Source organism: Phascolarctos cinereus, unplaced genomic scaffold (assembly GCF_003287225.1).
Source record: "Phascolarctos cinereus isolate Bilbo 61053 unplaced genomic scaffold, phaCin_HiC Scaffold_3;HRSCAF=262, whole genome shotgun sequence".
Classification (NCBI taxonomy): domain Eukaryota; kingdom Metazoa; phylum Chordata; class Mammalia; order Diprotodontia; family Phascolarctidae; genus Phascolarctos; species Phascolarctos cinereus.
In genome coordinates this window covers 42,774,566-42,793,760 of record NW_027555736.1, presented here as the reverse complement: position 1 = coordinate 42,793,760, position 19,195 = coordinate 42,774,566, and the positions used below count along the sequence as shown (strand labels likewise).

At 40.6% G+C, this 19,195-nt stretch overlaps 2 protein-coding genes across 6 annotated transcripts in view; one reads left to right on the top strand and one right to left on the bottom strand.

The window, feature by feature from the left end:
* RASSF4 (Ras association domain family member 4) overlaps positions 1 to 19,195 on the top strand; it is a 78,494-nt gene that overhangs the window by 25,642 nt on the left and 33,657 nt on the right. For all 5 annotated transcript variants that reach the window (XM_020994626.2, XM_020994627.2, XM_020994628.2 and 2 more), the window contains 2 exons: positions 4,103 to 4,200; positions 5,582 to 5,657. In XM_020994626.2, the coding sequence (XP_020850285.1) occupies positions 4,139 to 4,200; positions 5,582 to 5,657 (138 nt within the window). In that variant the 5' untranslated portion in view covers positions 4,103 to 4,138. The remainder of the gene's footprint in view (positions 1 to 4,102; positions 4,201 to 5,581; positions 5,658 to 19,195) is intronic.
* Positions 17,107 to 18,856, bottom strand: DEPP1 (DEPP autophagy regulator 1). Its single transcript, XM_020994631.2, has 2 exons — positions 18,641 to 18,856; positions 17,107 to 17,826 (listed from the first exon to the last, which is right to left on the bottom strand). Exon 2 carries the CDS (start codon positions 17,822 to 17,824, stop codon positions 17,135 to 17,137), a length of 690 nt encoding a protein of 229 aa, XP_020850290.1. The 5' UTR covers positions 17,825 to 17,826; positions 18,641 to 18,856; the 3' UTR covers positions 17,107 to 17,134.

Below are 19,195 nucleotides of genomic sequence, written 5' to 3'. Positions count from 1 at the left end.
AGTCCACATCAGTTTATATGAGCCATCGTTCATGATTCTCTTTCTTACAGTGGAATAATAATCTGTTGTATTCATATACCACGATTTGGTTAGCCATTAGTTGAGATAACATTACTCCCATTTTGCAGATGAAGAAGCTGAGGCCTCAAGTCATTTATTCAGCTAATGAGTAGCCAAGCTGGGATCTGAACTCATATATTCTGTGCAGAATCCATTTTGAAGGGAATAGTTATATCAGACTCATTTCGTTTTCTTTTCCTAAACTTTCATTTCCTTAGCAGAGTGCCTGCCCTGTAGTAGGTGCTTAATAACTGTTTGTTGGCTTTTTGACTACTAAGCTGGTAGGTCAGGGGAGTGCTGTAGATCAGAAGTGTCAAACTTAAGGCCCCCAGGACAGCCAAACTAGATTAAAATGTAATTGGGTAGTGTTTAAGAAAATAAGCAAAAATACAATGCAGTAGAGATGATGTGGATTTGTGGTTTTCTAAGTCCATATGTGGCCAGCAGTGATCCCTTTCCATTTGAGTTTGACACCATTGTAGTAGATTGTTCACTTGGGTTCTTTAAAATGTCTGATCCAGCAACTCATCCTGTTTTTGTGGACAGCATGGAGAGAGGTTGGCTAGAAGATGCTACGGCTATTTAGATTTGGATCTATATGAAGACCAGAATCCCTAACGTAGTCATTAATGATTCCTTGTCAGTTTGGAAGATGTCCAGTGGAGGGTCTCAGGGATCTGTGCTTGACCCAATGCTGTTTTAACGTTATTATCAGTGACGTAGATGAGGGCATAGATGTCATACATCTCAAGTTTACAGATGGTGACAGGGTGAGAGGCATAGCTAGCACTGGCTGGTAGGATTCAAAAGAATCTTGACATATCAAAACATTATAAGGACCTGAGCATGAATGCTTCCTCTGACACTTAGCTGTATGGTCCTGGACAAGTCACAATGCTTCTACCTCAGTTTCCTCAAGTATAAAACATGGATAATAATAGTACCTGTCTCACAGGGTTATTGGGAGGATCAAATGTGGTGATCTATATAAAGCATATTGCAAACTATAACTCATTATAAGAATTTGAATTATCATTGCTGTTATTAATAAGAAACAGTTGAATAAGGCTAAATGTAATGTCATACAACTGGGTTTGTAAAAATTAGTAAATGCACATGTACAGGGCTGAGAGAAGCATCGTAAGATAATAGTTTGTCTGGAAAAACAAACAAACAATTCATATTGGTGGACTATAAGCTCAGTGGGTCAGCAGTGAGGTATAGTAGCCCCTGAGCATGGTGCTATAGAAAGAACACTAGGCTGAATGTCAGGAGATGTGGGCTGTGTTGTGCCAATACTTAGCTCTCCTGTATAACCACTTAAGCTATGGAACTCCATTTCCTCCTTTATAAAGTCATGGGGTAGGGTTGGACTGGGTAATTTCTAAGGTACTTTACAACTCAAAAATCTATGATTCTGGAATTTTGCTAAAATTTCCCTTGTGGGCCCACTCCTTCAACTTTCATTCCTCTCATAATTTCAGGTCCCCAGAGGGTGGCTGCTACCATAATTGCTATTAATGGAAACTAAGAAGTTCATGATCTTTAAAAAATTGTAGTGTTCCAATTTAAAAAAAAGTGGGGGTTAAAGAGGGATAATGTCTTCAACTTTATGCTGGTGGGTTTTGATAGCTGGTAAAATTCTAGAACTTATTATTAGCGGGCTGGTTTGTAAGCATTTACAAAGAAAATCAAGCAGTAATTGCAAAAGGCTAACATGGCTTTATCAAGGGCAAGTTGTCATACCAGGCTAGCCCACTTCCTTTCTTTTGACAGGATTGTTGTTAGACTGATATGTCGGGGGAATTGTAGAGGCCTGGTGTGTTTGGATTTCAGGAAAGTGTCTATCAGTTTCTGGTGGACAAGATGGTAAGATGTGGGCCTCCATCATCCTGTTCTATTCCCAAACGCTGTCATTGGCGCCCATCATCACTTCCCCCACCAGGCCAATTTAGGATTTGCCCAAACTGTCTCTTTGATCAAGATAGTTTGCCCTTTCTACAAGCTCAGGCTCACTTGACTCTGCCTAGAGTTCTAAATTAATCCCTTATCTAACTGATTATCACCTCCTTTTTCGTTTGTAAAAAGGAGAGGATAAAAAAGAGTACCCCAATTCCATTAAACGTTTTTCCATTACCCAGAAAGAAGAATAATCTCATTGGAAAGTCTGCTTCCAAAGATTAGAAAGGACCATAGCTTTCCTACATAAAACAAACCCATACAGGACAATTCAGTATTAGGGAAGTCAGATATAAGTAGGGGCTGGCCATGGAAAGACCAGTGGTCATGATTCTGTGCTGTGTGGAAAATGTGGAAAGTGGACGTGAAGATGAATGTGAACTAGATGACTTCCTAAGCTTTTTCCCACTAAGAAATTCGGACTCTTGCAGTCACTCAACAAATATTTATTAAGTGGTTACTGTGTGCCAGGCTCTATGCTAATTACTTGGGATATAAAGAAATGCAAAAACACAGCACCTGCCCTCAATATACACAAGAGATAGAAGGCAACGTCATTTTCTAATGATCGTGACAGACAGATTGAATGAATGAAAAAGTGTTAAGCAGCTTCTATGTGCCAAGCACTGTACTAAACATTAGGAATACAAATACACAAAGGAAAGGGTGTCTCTGCCCTCTAGGAGCTTACATTCAAATAGACACTCTCTCTCTCTCTCTCTCTCTCTCTCTCTCTCTCTCTCTCTCTCTCTCTCTCTCTCTCCACATTATATACATACATATATATATGTATGTATATATATACATATATATATACACACACATATATATATGTATATATATATATACATATATATATGGGATTAGTATTATATATATATAATATGTATATGATATATACATATATAGATAGATACAGATATAGATATATATATACATACATGCACTCATATATATATACACATATGTATATATTAGAATATTCTCTATATCAAATATTCTAAAAGAGACTTCTACATGTTATGATATATCTATATTCTCTCTGTATATTTTTATATGTATAGGGGAGTAGTGTTCTGAGAGGGGCCCTTTGACCTGGAAAGTTGCCAGGCTGGTGAATGGTGCCATTTTTCAAGTAGATTTACACACTTCTAGGAGCAATATTAGAGTTGATTTAATCATGGTACCAGAACTTGTCGTGGAGTGGGAATGGTTTGGGTGGCAAGATCATTGGTAAGATGGCTGGAGAGTAAGGAGTAAAGCATGGCTTAGTTTTAGTAGTTCTGGTGAGGTACAAATGTGTTTCCATTGTGTTGTGCTGGTGTCCAACTTGTAGGAAGGAGGAGACCAGATGATTTCTAAGGTTCATCTAGCTGTAATGTTCCACTGAGTATGGTTATTGATGGATTTTGCCAGTGTTTTGTTTTTGCTGGTTAAATTGCATCCTCCATACTTGAAATACACTTCTCTTCATCTTTGCCTCCAAGAATTGCTAGCTTCTTTTAAAGCTTAGCTCAAATGCCACCTCCTACATGCATTCTTTCTTTATTAACACGCCCCCTCCTTCCTATGGCTGCTGTTTACTTAGGAAATATTAACTTACATTTACTTTGTATATGTTTTATATATATTATATGTGTGCATGTTGTTTGTATGGTAAGCTCCTTAAGGGAAGAGACTGTTTCACTTTTGGTTTTGTATCTGCAGAGCCTGGCACACAGTAGATGATTAATACATGCTTATTGATTAATCTATTTTGATATTTGTTTGTTTCCTCCATAAAGGACAATCACGTGCTTTCTCGTGGGGTAGGAGGCTGAACTAGATGACTTCCTAAGCTTTTTCCCACTAAGAAATTCGGACTCTTGCAGTCACTCAACAAATATTTATTAAGTGGTTACTGTGTGCCAGGCTCTATGCTAAGTATTTGGGATATAAATAAATGCAAAAACACAGCACCTGCCCTCAATATACACAAGAGATAGAAGGCAATTTCATTTTCTAATGATCGTGACAGACAGCCATTGGCTGAACACCACAGCCTTGTAGGTATGTTTGTAAGCCCTTTTTGGTTTTTTGGCAGATTGGCTCTCAGGCCCCCACAGAGCTGCTGGTCAGGATGGACGAAGAGCTCCTGCCCAATTCACATGTGCTCATCAGTGGCAGTAAATCAATTCTGAAGTAAGTGTTTCCTTCTTCTACTGGCGGAGGGTAAAGGAATGGGAGGCTCATCCCTTCTCCTTTGCCTAATTGCTTTACTCCACACATTGGGTGGAGGTGGATTCAAATGTGACGTGCTACTTTGTTTCTTCCATCATTGGCTAATCTTAGGAATTATCTATAAAGTGAGGGAGTGTTAGATAGTAGATTTAGAGGCAAGAAGATCTGGGTTCAGATTTCACCTCTGATGTTTACTAATGCAGTGACCTAGGGCCAGTCACTTCACCTCCTTGATGTTCCATTTCCTCATCTATAAAATGAGGAAGGGGATGACTAGAATCCACTGAAGGTCCCTTCTAATCCTGCTAGTTTACAATTTTCATAAGCATAATATTCTCATAAGTATAATGATTCTCATGAAGTATAATAATACAGACGTCATACCAACTCTACCATTCTTCTCTGGGAAAACCTTTCAAGTGATTGCCTCTGGAGAATTGAGAAATCATGTGATGAATGATTTGCTTCACTTAACCACTCTGGGCTTCAGTTTTCTCATCTATAAAATGAAGGTGTTCAACTAGGTGACCTTAAAAGTTCCTTCAAGCTATAAATGTGTGTGTGTATATATATATATATATATGTGTGTGTGTGTGTATGTGTGTGTGTGTGTGTGTGTATGCACATATTTATATATATGTGTGTGTGTGTGTATATATACATATATGTGTGTGTGTGTGTGTATTACCCTGTGATCCTCTGGCTTTCTCTGTGCAAAGCTGGATATGGTGGCCAACTGCCCTGATATATCCTTGGAGGGACCTTGAAGGGGGTGAGGATTGAGGGAACCAGTCTGGGGTTGGGCCTGGGTAAGTAACCTTGAAGCAGAGAAGTGGCAAAGATGCCCTCACTGCTTTCAGTGCCCTCTTCTCTCCTTACCATTTTACTGTGCCCAACCCTACCATTCCATCCCACCATTCTTAACTCTTTCTTACTCATAAATATGGCGTATGTATACATGTACATACCCATAGAGTCCTCTTTCCTGGGAAAAAATATAGAAGTTAATCATGTGAGTGGGCAGGCTAGGGAGTGTGTGGGTGGGATTTAGGTGCTGGTGGTAGCTGATCCTAGTTCTAGAGACTGTTTAGAGTAGAAATGCCTTGTGTTTAATGGAATGTTTAGTACTGTGTCCGTGAACTTAGATCAGTTATCCCACTTGAACCCATGAAGCATCAGGGCAAGTGTCAGTAGCCTTATTTGACAAATGTTCTCTATAGCACAGACAATGTTAACTTCTTCAGTGTCACATAGCAGATGTTTCATTACCAGTCTCCTGACTTCTTATCCAATGTTGTAATCTTCATGCCACAAGCCTAAATTTGTGTTTTGACTCCTGCAGATCAGAACTCTTATCTCTGCTAAAAACATACAATTGTTATCATGAAGGAAGAAGCTTCCAGCTGAGACATCGAGAGGTAAGATTTCAGTTTAATATCGAAAAAAAGATGTGGGCTAAGTAAGCGAAGTTTGCCTGAGAAAATCCAGACATTCTGACTAAGGCCTTGTGCTTGGAGTCTGCTCCAAGCTGTGCGGTGGGAGAAAGCCACCGTGACTGGAGATCAAGGCCTGTGGTCACTCACATTGTATGCTCCTTATTTACCCCAATTTCACCACTATCATTTTTTTAGGTAAAATCTCATGGGCTCATAGTATAATAAGGCTGGAATAAATCTTAAAAATATATACATAAAACAGTGGTTCTTAAACTGGAGTCTGTGACTTACAAATATACATATATACTTTATGCACATACACAAATACATACATATATATATATATATATATATATATATATATATACACACATACATATATATGTACACATACACACTTACAGATAACTCTATTTCACTAAAATTGGTTTCCTGTGTAATTTTGCATATTTTCTTTTGTGTATTTAGAAGCTTGATTCTGAGAAGGAATCCAGAAGCCTCACTAGACTGCTAATGGGGTCCACAAAATAAAACAGTTGTTAAGGTCCCTTATCCAGTCTTACCCTCTCACTTTATAGATAAGGAAACTGAGACATTGAAAGTTCAAAGGATATCCCCAAAAGAATGTGACCAGAGTTACAACACTGTTTTTCAAAGCTTTAAAAGTTGTTAAAATTATCTTGGAGAGAACACCCTTGGAGGGGAAGAAATATCCCAAGAAGGAAACCTGCAGCTTGAGGAGGATGTTGGAAAGGAAAGGGTGGGGGGGAGGGAGAAGCAGCTACAGTGACTCCTATCTTTCTCTTAGAACCAGCCGACTTTACCACCTGCTTCTACTCTCCTGACTGCTTTCCTGAGTCATTCCAATAGCCACCCTAATTACTGTTCCCCACCTTCCTCAAAATGTGGGGTCTGGGGTCAACTGTTGGAATTAAATATTTATTGGATGCCTATTTTATGCAAAATATTATGTTAAATGCTAGACATTATTGTGATTAATAAAACATGGTTGCTGCCCTCAGGGACCTTGCAATCTAGAACAGGAATTAAGGGATATATGCATAGAACTGGGGGTAAGGGAATCTTCGCCTTTTTTTGTTTCATGAACTTTTTTTGGTAGTGTGGTGAAATCTATGGACCCCTTCTCATATTCATGCTTCGTTAATTACATTTATAATAGGAAGAAATGTTCCATATCTGTTTGAGATTAGGGAAAATAAAGATGATTTTCCCCCATCCAAGTTCATGGACCTCCTGAAATCTATCCATAGAGTCCTTAAGGATGTGTAGATCTCAGGTTAAGAATTCCTCATCTGTACCTGTGATTTCATTGGTATAAGGAACTACCAGATGGGGAAACCCTCTGTACTAGTGAAGATCAGCACCTTCTCTGTAATTTATAGTCTTAAGAAATTTACCCAGGTAATGTAACTTGCAAAGGGTCACACAGTGAATTTATGTCAGAGGCAAAACTTGAATCCAGATCTTCCTCATTCTAAGACCAAGTTCTTCTTTCATTCTACCATATTAGATCTGGTATGTATAATAAGAATTTTCATGCTTAAATTAGTATTTTATTAATATTAGCACATTTATATAGAGCTTCACAGTTGACAAAGGCCTTTCCTTACAATGTTTCTGGGTATCTGTTGGTGCAAGTATTATAATTCCCATCTTACAGATGAGAGATGTTGAAAGAGTTTAAGTTCCCCAAATCACTCTGGCTCGCTACAGAGCAAAGCCTCAAACCCAGGTTTGACTGTGACTCTGAAGGTCAGTGACTGTTCCAGTACATGATTCTCCCACCTGTCGTTAGCATCTCACTTGTCCCTCGGGGTTTCTGAAATATGAATGCCTCTTTCTAACCCAGCATCCAATTTCTTTCTCTTTTTTTTAAAATTTTATTAATTTATTTTGATTTATCAACAATCACTTCCATATGCTTTTGAGTTTAAAATTTTTCTCCCCCTTCCTCCCCACCTTCCTCAAGATGGCGCGCAATCTGATATAGGCTTTACTTTTACATACCCATGCAACATATTTTCACATTAGTGAAGTTGTAAGTAAAAATTAAAACCAATAGGAAGAACCATCAGAAAGATGAAACAAAACTCAACAGAAGGTAAAAATAAGTGATGGCGATTCTACTTCCATAGTTCTTTCTTTGGATGTGGACAGCATTTTCCATCCTGAGGCCTCTGGAGATGTCTTAGATCCTTATAATGCTGAGAAGGGTTCAGTTTAACAATATTAGTCATCACATAACGTGGCTGTTATTGTGTACAAAGTCCTCTTGGTTCTGCTCACTTCACTCAGCATCAGACCATACAAGTCTTTCCTAGCATCCAGTTTCTGATCATAATACCCCAGACACTTTTGGAGAAGTGTCTCTGACAGCTCTGTTTGCCCAGACTTTTTTGGGTCTTTTTACCTTAGCTGCACACTGTGTCTGTTGGCTAATCTGACTTCTTGTGTGCTACAGACTGAGCCTTTCCCTCTTGGTTACTGAAGAGCTGGTCCCTTCTCTGAATGTGATGATTTTTTTTTTAAAGCAGCAAGGGCGTAATGTTCTGGAATGAAGTTTATTCACTCATCTCTATCAGTTTGCTATTTACTGTTTGTATAACACTGGAGAATACATGGTCTTCATTACAGAAATAAAAACTTAGGTCCAGAGAACTAAATAACCTGCCCCAAAACAGTCTTAATCATCTTTGAATCTCTCCATATGTACCTAGTGTAGTACATTGCATACAGTAGGCCCCTGAGCAGTGTCACATGGACTGTGTGAGTGGATGTAGTCCTCAAGGAACTTTCAAAATGTGCAAGTTACAGAGAGACAGATTTGGATCACTCTAAGATAGGACCTAATAGGTCCTAATCATTCCCTCTAAAAAAATAACAAAATAGGGGGGCAGCTAGGTGGTGCAGTGGATAGAGCACCAGCCCTGGATTCAAGAGGACCTGAGTTCAAATGTGGCCTCAGACACATAACATTTACTAGCTGTGTGACCTTGGGCAAGTCACTTAACCCCATTGCCTAGCCAAAATAATAATAATAATAATAATAATAATAATAATAAAATAGGCTGCCTCATGAGATAGTGATTTGACCGTCACTGAAGGTATTCAAACAGAGTCTGGGGTGACCACTTTATCAGAATTTTGTAGTTGGCCACATAATCTACCATCCATTCTCTCTTTTTCTTTCTTGCTCTTGTCTATCACATACTACAGATCACAAGAATGAAGTTCCCACCCCCTTTAGAGTTTTATTTATGAAGGAAAGAAGTCACCTGTGTGACCTTAGGCAAGTTACTCATTTTCTTTAGGCCTCGATTTCCTCATCTGTAAAATGAAAGAGTTGTGGTCACTTAAGTTTTTTGATCATACGTTCCCATTATCAAAAAAAATTAGAGCATGCACTCCTTATATTTGTACATTTATATGTACACACACACACACACACACACACACACACACACCCCTTTACTAATAGGTATGTATCATAAGCATGCACAAAATTCAGACATCCAGAAGGGATGAGATAAAGATGAAATAAATGTTTTTAAAATATTTTATTCTATTCATTAATGGTACAAAAACTTTTATTTTCAATAAAATGTTGTTGTTCAGTTGTATCCAATTTTCTGTGAGCCCATGGACTACAGCACACAGACCCTTCTGTCCTATGCTATCTCTCAAAGTCTGTGCAAGTTCATGTTCATTGCTTCTGTGACACTATCTATCCATCTCATCCTCTGCCGTCCCCTTTTCCTTTTGCCTTCAATCTTTCCCAACATCAGGGTCTTTTCCAGTGAGTCCTGTCTTCTCATTATGTGGCCAAAGTATTTAAGCTTCAGCTTCAGTATTTGACCTGCCAGTGAATAACCTGAATTAATTTCTTTAAGTATTCACTGATTTGACCTTGCTGACTAAGGGACTTTTTGAAGTCTACTCCAGCACCATGAGTCGAAAGTGTCAATTCTGTTATGCCCAGTTTCTCTGATAGTCCAGCTCTCAGAGCCAGCTGCACATTACTACTGGAAAAACCATACAGACTTTTCATTGTTGTTGTTGTTTGAAAGCAGTGTTATTAAGTAGTCATCATTTTCCAAAACTCCCTGAGGGTGTCCAGAGTATAGTGCAGACTGGAAAATAATGATTTCTTGTTCTTTACTTAGTTGGATCAAAGCCACTAGTCAAGTAGGTGAATATCTAGAGATACCTTTAAAGATACAACATACCACGTGGTAATGGACAGCGAGCAGCAGCTTTTCAGCAGAAGTCACATTTCTCTGTGTGTTCCCCACAGGATGCAAAAAACAAGCAAAAGTGATTTATCTCTAATTTCAACTCAGGCAAAAGTTTTCAGTGTAAAAGCATTCCTTTTTTTTTTAATATAGTTTTGCTCACTAAATGGACTTGTGCCTAAATTTTCCCTTCGTGGTTGAATATTTTAATTGTGGTTTTGCATTAATGTGAAAGACAGCAAGAAGGCTAGTTTGACTAGAATGAAGTGAGCAGAAAGGGGACTACTATGTAATAAGGCTGTAGAATGTGAAATTATGAAGGGTTATGAAGGCCTTTAAATGTCAAAGGGAGTAGTCAGTCAGTGAATAAACATTTATTAAGTGCCTAGCATGTTCAGGCACTGTGCTAAGTGCTGGGGAAGGTGAAGAGTAATGACATTGAACTAGGGTGGTGACTCAGAGTGGGCAGAAGGAGAAAAGATGCAAGCGGTGCTGTAGAATTGGAAATGACAAGACTTAGCAACTGTTTGAATGTGTGGGGTGAGTGAAAGTGAGGAATTAGGGGTAATACTTGACTAATTTAAGGGGTGGTGTATAAAGCCCTTGACAGGGAAGAAACAGGGAAGGGCAGAAAAAGCAGTGACTGAGGGGTGTGGGAGTAGATATGTCAAAAGATCTGTGAAACACATTGCAATTCCATCCATGCCTGCTCATCCTGGGTGGCTCACTCTGTGCTACCCAAAATGAAAGCAGGGAAGGAGGCAAGGCTCTCAGTCATTGGTTACTACCCTTCAACCTATCCAATAAGGAATACCTGCCTAGGTGGCAAGGTGATCTGGGGGAGAGTGAGTATTCTGGGCAGGAGGGGGTGAGGGAGGGATTTGACCTATCAGGATCTGATGGGGAAAGGATGGGGGCTCTTCTGAAAGTAAGCTCCTTGGGAGCACAGTTTAGTTTTTGTCCTTGTATCCACATTACCCAACACATCACATGATCAAAGCTCTAAACTGGGAGGGACCCCACAGGCATACTTAATAACTGTTAATTAATTGCTACAATCTAATTAGGGCAGCTAAGTGGTGCAGTGGCTGGAGTGCCAGTCCTGGAGTCAGGAAGGGTTAAGATCTGGCGTCAGACACATTTACCAGCTGGGTGACTGTGGGCAGGTCACTTCACTTCACCCTCCTTGCCTCAGTTTCCTCACCTGTAAAATGAGTTAGAGAAGGAAATAGCAAACCAGTCCAATATCTTTGCCCAGAAAAACCCAAATGGGGTCCCAAAGAGTTGGACATGGCTGAAATGACTGAAAAACAAAGCAATTGAGGAACATCGAATTTATCTGTGTACTGAGCAACGTTCCTCTGTGAGCCTTCTTACTCAGCCTTCTTCTCAGAGTTAAGTAGTTATACCTGCTTAACAAATCTCTGAAGCCGTTTCCTAGCTTTCCTCAAACATAAAATGTTCTCGTGTTTTGGCTCACTGGCTGAATAGTAATAGACTTAGAAATGAGTGGTAGTGAATGTGGTCCCCTGGGGAATGCAAGTTGTGTGAACCACAGAATTCCTTTATATACCTAGGGGTGAATTAAGAGGTGTGGCTTAAGCTTTTCTGAGGTCCCTTGATTTGATGACTCTATTGTTATGGGCCTGCTGGCTCTGGAATCATCCTGACAAGGCCTCTAAGGCTGTTTCCTGTACTGCTTTGGCTGTCCAGCTCCCCAAATCTGCTCACTAACTCTCTCTCCCCCTCTCTCTCCCTCTCTCTCCCCCTCTCTCTCCCTCTCTCTCCCTCCCACCCCTTTCCCTCTCCCCCTCTCCCTCTCCCCTTCTCCCTCTCTCTCTCCTTCTTCCCTCCCTCCCTTCCCCCTCTCTCGATTTCTTTTCTGATCTTGTGTTCCCTTCCCTGGGAAAACAGCTGGTATCTGGTTTTGTGGCACAGAATTAAAACAAAGATTGTGAGAGCCGCAAAGTATCCTACACCAACCCTCTCATTCTATGGCAACCTCAAACTCACAGAAGATGAGGCACTTACTCACCCCCCGAAGTACTGGATACAGCTGCTACCAACTCATAAGAGGGACTGTTAAATTTGGAATGTGAACATTTACACCTTGGAAATCAGCAAACCCTGTTAATCATCCCTTGATTTATTGCTTTGGTGATTGTCTAGGTTTAAGAAAGTGATGCTGAAAATGTTATAATGCAGGGTAAAATTTAAAACCATGCTGTGAGTGCCCCCACACACATACTTTGGTCAACGTTTATGAGCACATCCTTGGCCCAGATCTATCTAGAGATGAGGAGACTTCCTGGGTTGGGAAATGGGGGACAATGGAGGGACAGTTCTCCATAAACTAATGCCTTAGCTCTTTTACTTTTTTTTGTTGTTGTTCAGACCTATTATTTCATCAGTGTAGACTACTCCCAGTGTGCAGTTTAGAGTCTCACAAAGTTCCCCTGCGTGGTCACTGAGAAGTTAAGCATTTTGTCTAGGGTCACACAGCTAATCTGTGTTACTCTGCACATAGTGTCTTCCTGACTGACTGTCTATCCACTACATACATGTTCTCTTAACTTATTTGCTGCTGTTCAGTTGTTTCACACATGTACAACTCTTCATGACCCCGTTTGGGGTTTTCTTGGCAAAGATACAGGAGGCGTTTGCTATTTCCTTCTCCAGTTCATTTTATAGATGAGAAAACTGAGGCAAACAGGGTTAAGGGACTTGCCCAGGGTCACACAGCTGCTAAGTGTCTGAGAGTGGATTTGAGCTCAGGAAGATGAGTCTTCCAGGCCCTGCCCCCTTAATTTATACTTACTATCAATTATTAATTTTCTTTACTTATTCTTGAAAGACCATAGCAAAAGCTTCATTAATTAATTTGTTTAGGGGTGGGGAGTTGAAAGGGGCAGAAAGGAAACAGAGCAAAGAAGTTGGAGTCAGGAGGACCTGAGTGTCCTAGTCTGGGAAGGGCCTTCTCCTTCCTTAGCCTGCCACCTGCTGGCCTCAGACCTACTTTGTTACTGTACGGGATGGGAGCAACAGACATGTTATGACTTCTGCGTATGAGCTACTTCCTCTCCTTTTCCCTGCTGTATGCTTCTTTTAAAAACAACAACAACAATAATTAATAATATAAAATATGATATTGTTAATAATAATATTGTAACCACTAAGCATGACCTGTTGGCTAGAGTTGCACATCAAAAGCTTATCTTCTTTCCTAAACTAACAGTGGAAAAATCTAAATGTAACAAATGCAGACCGCATAACAGCCTGGAGAATTCAACCAGTAAACTGTAATGGAATCAGACCATTATGTACTGAACTGTTGACCATGATCACCTGCACAGAACATTGATTCATAAAAACTTTGGGGCATTTTAAATAGTGTCACCAGTCCAAATACTTATCATCTCCAAAATAAAAGGCTTTGGAAGGAAAGGGGCCTAGCGGAAGACATGAAAAAGCACAGGGGAAAAGGTTAAAATGCATCCCTGTTGTTTGGTCTGTTACTGGCACTGTACCAAGAATCCCTTCTCAGAGTGACATTTTAGATGAATAAAATTGAATACATAGAATTGCAAAGGAAACTAGAATTAGTGAAAAGAAGCATGTAATATTTTTTTTTCCCATTCAAGTTTATGGACCTCCTGAAATCTATACATGGACTCCTTGGGGGCTTCCATAGACTCCCAGTTAAGAACCACTAGTATATATACTGGATGAATTTTAGATAGCCATTGTAGGGAGAGTCTCCCCATATTGAAGATTCCAAAAGGGCATGATCATATATACACCTTTGACACATGACCTATGCACTATAATAATTCTTTAACACCATTCCTCAGGCAACGGAAAGCAATTCATTAAGATAAAATCAATGACTAATTGAAATTTAGGCCAGGAAGGGAGGTCAGAGATCATCTTTCTACCCCTTCTTCTTGTGAGTGAGGGGCCAGACTAGGGAAGACACTGCTTTTGTTCAGCTTCCCTGAGCAAAGGCAGAGAGCAGAAAACTGACATCTCTGAGGTCAGTGTGTGCCCCTGGAGCTGGGTCTAATGTCTCACTCCACGTGATTATTGCATTTCACTGGTTAATCACCACAGTGAATTAACAACAGTGCTAATTATCATGTTCAGTATCTAGCCTTGACCTAGTAGAAAAAAGGGATCATGGAAGATTGTGAACTCAGTGTGATTCAACTAAAAATAGTTAATTAAGGGAAGTAGAGTTGGTAGAGGGAATTGGTGGGGGGAGCACCACTTTACTTTGCTCTGGTCAGACCACACTTGTATTATTGTGCCCAGTTCTAGGTGCTACATTTTAGGAGGACGTGAGCAAGCTGCGGTGTTCTCAAAGAAGGGCAGCCAGATGGATGAGGGAACTCTACATTATGTTACATGAAAACTGAAGAAATGATTGTGATTATTGGTGGGGGCAGGCCTAAGGAACAGATGATGGTGTCTGCATATATCTGCATGGTTGTTACATGGAAGAGGGGTCAGACTCATTCTTTGTGGTTCCAGAGGACAAATCTGGAACCAGTGGATAGAGATTTGCAGAAAGACAGATTTCCATTTAAGATAAAAGGAGGAATAATACTGTAGTAAATTATTGAGAAACACGAGAGGACGAATAGCCCAGGAAGACCTGTATTCAGCCCTACCTCTGACTGTGAGATCCTTGAGAGCAGGGATGGGGACTGTCTTTTGCCTCTTTCAATCACTAGCATTTAGCTCAGTACTCAGCACATAGTAGATTGTAAATAAATGTTTACTGGCTGTCTGATAAATACAGTTTTTGTTTAGTCTCTTAACCTCTCAGTGTTCCAGTATAGTGGTGTCAAATTCAAATATAGATGGGAGCCACCGAAGCAAACCTAAGTATCCATGTGGTCAGCATATTGACTTATAAAATGACAAATTAACAGCTGTGTTTTACTGTATTTTTATTTATTTTGCTATTTCCCAATTACATTTTAATCTGGTTCAGACTACATTCATACATAAGTGTTGGGGGCCTAGGTTGCATGTTTGATCCCTCTACTCTAATCATCTCTCTAAGACAGTAAGGTGCAGAGGATGTACCAAACTGTCTTGGTAGACAGGAGTTGTTTTCAGCCAGGAGTTCCCTATATCAGGAACTACAGATCCAGTCCCTATTCCTGTCACTAAGAAAATCCTCCCTAACTAGTAGAACTGTCCAAGAATGGGATGGGCTATTTATCTATATGTATTTAAACAGATGGCAAAGGACCTGTTATTGGCAGTATTGTTGAAGGGAATTCTAGCTTCAGGAAGGGATAAGATGTTAGATGACTCTAAGGGCCCTTCCATTTCTTAGATTACATGATTCTGCACAATATTCCATCTATGGGGAGGATACATACTGATATTGGTTAGGCTGTGATAAGAGTAGGGAAACTTTTTTTCTCTCATTCCCTTTTTCATATCCTTTCCCAAAGTCTCAATAAGATTCCTTTGAATGGAAGTTCCAGAAGACTGAGCAAACTGTTAGTCAAAGTAATTATTGAAAAGATGCTTTACTTCCAAAGCTGATCTCAGTATTCACTCCTGAAACAGATGTCTAACATAGTGTGCTAGGATCTACAAGAGGGGATAATGACTAGAGCTATGATTTCATTACTATTAGGAACTTTCTGAATGAAAAGACTGCCCCTACCAATGCAGGTTGGCATCTTTTCTACAGCTGATAATCTGTCAGTGTTCTGGGCAACTCTTTAAGACCAAGTAACTTGACCAGAATCACACAGCAAGCGTGTGTCAGGCTTGGGACTTGAACCTGGATCTTCTTGCTTTTGAGGCTGCCTCTCCCAAGGGAGAGACCAAGGTAAATAAAACATGGAGCCTGATTTCCAAAGGTTGACACTGTCCTCTGAGCTCCCACAAATCTCCTCAGGGGAGTTCCCCCCATGTTAAGGGAGCATAACACCAGAGTGGGAAAACATTCTGTTGGTTGGTGTAACTACTGTTTCACATATTATAGGGAACTGGACTGTGACTGTTAGTACACTTATTCCTAGAGTCCAGCCTGACAACTTTACATAATACTAATCACTGGGTCAGGGTATAATGGAGAGAGCTCAGTAATGACTGAGAGTTTGGGAGTTATCAGATTTATGGTTTATGCCCAACTTCCTTCAAGGCTTAGCTCATGCGCCATTCCCTTCATGATGCCTTCCCTCAGCTGCTTTTGCCTGACCCACCCCCACCAATCATTGTGCTTTTGTTTTATTGTTGTGTGTGTGTGTGTGTGTGTGTGTGTGTGTGTATATATATATATATATATATATATACACACATAATATATAGATATCTATATATGTGTATTATGTGTATATATGTATATACATACATATATTATCTGTGAGTTTATATCATCCCAGTAGAATGTTAGCTTCTTGAGTACAGGGACTATCTCATTTCTGTATTTCTATCTCCTCTGACTAACCCAGTACTTCTCACATAGTAATTTCTAACTCAGTGCTTACTGATTAATTACCTAGAGTTTGGGCTCTAATGTTTTTTATTTTTTTAATTTTTTTTTTTTATAATTCACAGCATTTAAATCCTTTGGGAGTCTATTACTTTGCTTTCAGCTATACCCTAACTACATTTCCCTTTTTAGCTCCTAGATTATTAATCTTGTCAATATTTTTGTTGGTACCATAACTATGTTAATATCCATAATCATACAACTTATATAAAGCCCCTCATTTGATTCAGATCCTTGGATAAAGCAAAAGAGATATGGTTTGACCAGTCCAGAACCATGGTCCCTTTCCCCTTAAGACTCTTCATCTGGCATGTGTCCATTAACACAACCTAAGATGGTGCCACCTGACTGCTCTGTTGTGAGTCTCCGTTAAACCTCAGTTTCCTCATCTGTTAGGCACAGTACTTATTTGTAATATGATAGCTACACTTAACATGTATTGTTACCATTGTTATTTATCCAACTGGAAAGTCTATCCTACCTACTTCAAGCGCTTGATCAAAACAGGCATATAGCTCTTAATGGAAAAATTCTCCCCTTCAGTAGCCCTCCCCAGCATGGCATGGACTGTGAGACAATAGGAGAGCAAAGACAAGATATGTTGTTTTCTCTTCAAGATAAGAAACTTGATAATGTAGGAAAACACCACAACAGAAGGTTATTTACAGAAGACTTTATTTGTGGGGTCACAGTTCATAAATGACTGGGAGGTTTGAGTTCAAAGACCGGAGTGTCCTACCCTGGTGGGGACTGCTGGAATAGTCCATGGCAGCATTCAACATGGAGGGTTGAGTCCTTTTCTCCCAAGCCTTGCCCCACTCACCAGACAGTTTTGTCAGGGGACCCCCAGGGATCTTTGCTTCACAGGCTCTGACTCGGCGGGCAACTCTGGACTTTCCTGTTTCAGTCTGTTTATGCAGAGGGGAAGGGTCAGTGGATAAGCCAGTCCTCCTCAGGGCATCCTTCCAGCTCTGTCGCTTTGGTTGGGATTCCCCAAAAAGCCAGTCTAGGGGGTCAATGTTGTTGCCCAGAGTCAGGGTAGGATGCTGGCCACTGAAACGGGCAGTGATGTCCTGCAGGGATGAGGTTGGGCTTGACTTCTCACTCGGTAAAGCTGAAGCCACATCATTGATAGTCTTTCCTCTGAGCCTGCACGGCTTTCGTGGTCTGGTGTAGGGGAGACGTTGGGCCCCATCAAGCACAGAAGTGGGCTGGGCTAGCTGACAGATGGACTTCACATAGTCATCAAGGCTCTGCGATGAGAGAAGATCATTTTGCAGCTCATCTTTAGCCTGGGCGCCTCCCAGCATCATCACCTCCGAGGTCTCACTTATGGTTGGCAGGAGGGCCACTGAAATCAGAAGCCTGGACCTCATACCTTAATATAGGGAAAGAAAAAAAATGCCCCTATTAGTTGTGAAAATAGTTCACAAGGAATCCTGGAGCCTGGCAGGCAAACAATTTTTTCTATCATTTGTCATTTAAAAGGTCCCAGTTGCAAATCAATGCCCCTGACAACCCTCTCTATTAGGAGAGATGAAGGGCGAGCAGCTAGGATACTGAGTTTAGCAGGGCTTTCTTACACTAGCTAGACATTGATCGTCTTTTAGTAGGCAATTATAAGAGCATGTATATGCAGCACTTTTTGATTTGCAAAATTTATTGCATATATTATCATTTAATTTTCTCAGCAAAACTGTGAGCTAAGTGCTGCTGTTATCCCCATGTTACAGATGGGGAAACTGAGACAGATATTAAATGACTTATCCATTGCCATACAACTAGTTAGTGTCAGAGCCAGGATTTGAATTCAGGTCTTCCTGACTCCGAGCCCAGAACTCTATCCTGCACTTCACCTACTTTTGAGTCTTGCCTCAGACACTTAACTAGCTGTGAGAACCTGGACAGGTCATTTCATGGCCTCTAAGGAGCAGATAGTCATCTTCACTTTCCACGGAAACATAGCTAGGCTTTGGACTCCAAGTTTCTCTCCCTGCTAAAATCAGAATGCAAGAATGTTTAAGACAAACTTTCAAACACATATCTTTCAATGCCTACTTTCGTTACCCTGTTGTTGAAACTTAACTAGCTGCTCTAACTGGTCTTTTAAGTCCACTGAAAGTAATTTTTAATAAATTTAAACAACGCACAAACACACACCAACCCAAGGTGTATATAGTATATGCTGTTACCTGCAGTTGCAGAGACTGGGGCTGTGAGGCTGAGTTTGCTCAACACGATGGCTTCCTAAGAACCAAAAGGGAATCCTCTTCCTTGGCTGGGCTGGGCCAGACACCAAGAGAGCAGGGAGCAGAGGCCCCAGGTCCCTGTGGGGACTGAGCGCCGAGTGCCTGGAGCTGCCTGCTGGCCGAGGAGCTTGTCTGACCAATCTGGGCAGCCCAGCAGCTTCTTATACCATCCCCTGGTCATAGATAACTGTCAGCTGTGGTCTAAAAATAACAGCACTCAGGAAGGCTCTCAGAGGAAAAACAGGCTGGAACTGGCCTGGGTTTGGTCCTTTCACTAACCTCTCAGTAAATGTTTGTCTTTCAGATTCATTTCCCCAGTGATTCAGCCATTGTTTATCTTACAGTAATGGGGGGGTGGGGTTGGGTAAGAGGAGGCTGTGCTCCTGGGCCCTGGGCAGCCTTACTTGTGCAAAGGCTGCCTCTTCCCTAATGGAGCAAAGTCCTCATAAAAGCTTTTCCGCCTTAGGCTAAAAACTGATTTCCATTGTTCCCATGTTC

Excerpts from the sequence above, each read along its gene's own strand:
- DEPP1 (XM_020994631.2), bottom strand. The coding sequence starts at position 17,824 with ATGAGGTCCAGGCTTCTGATTTCAGTGGCCCTCCTGCCAACCATAAGT.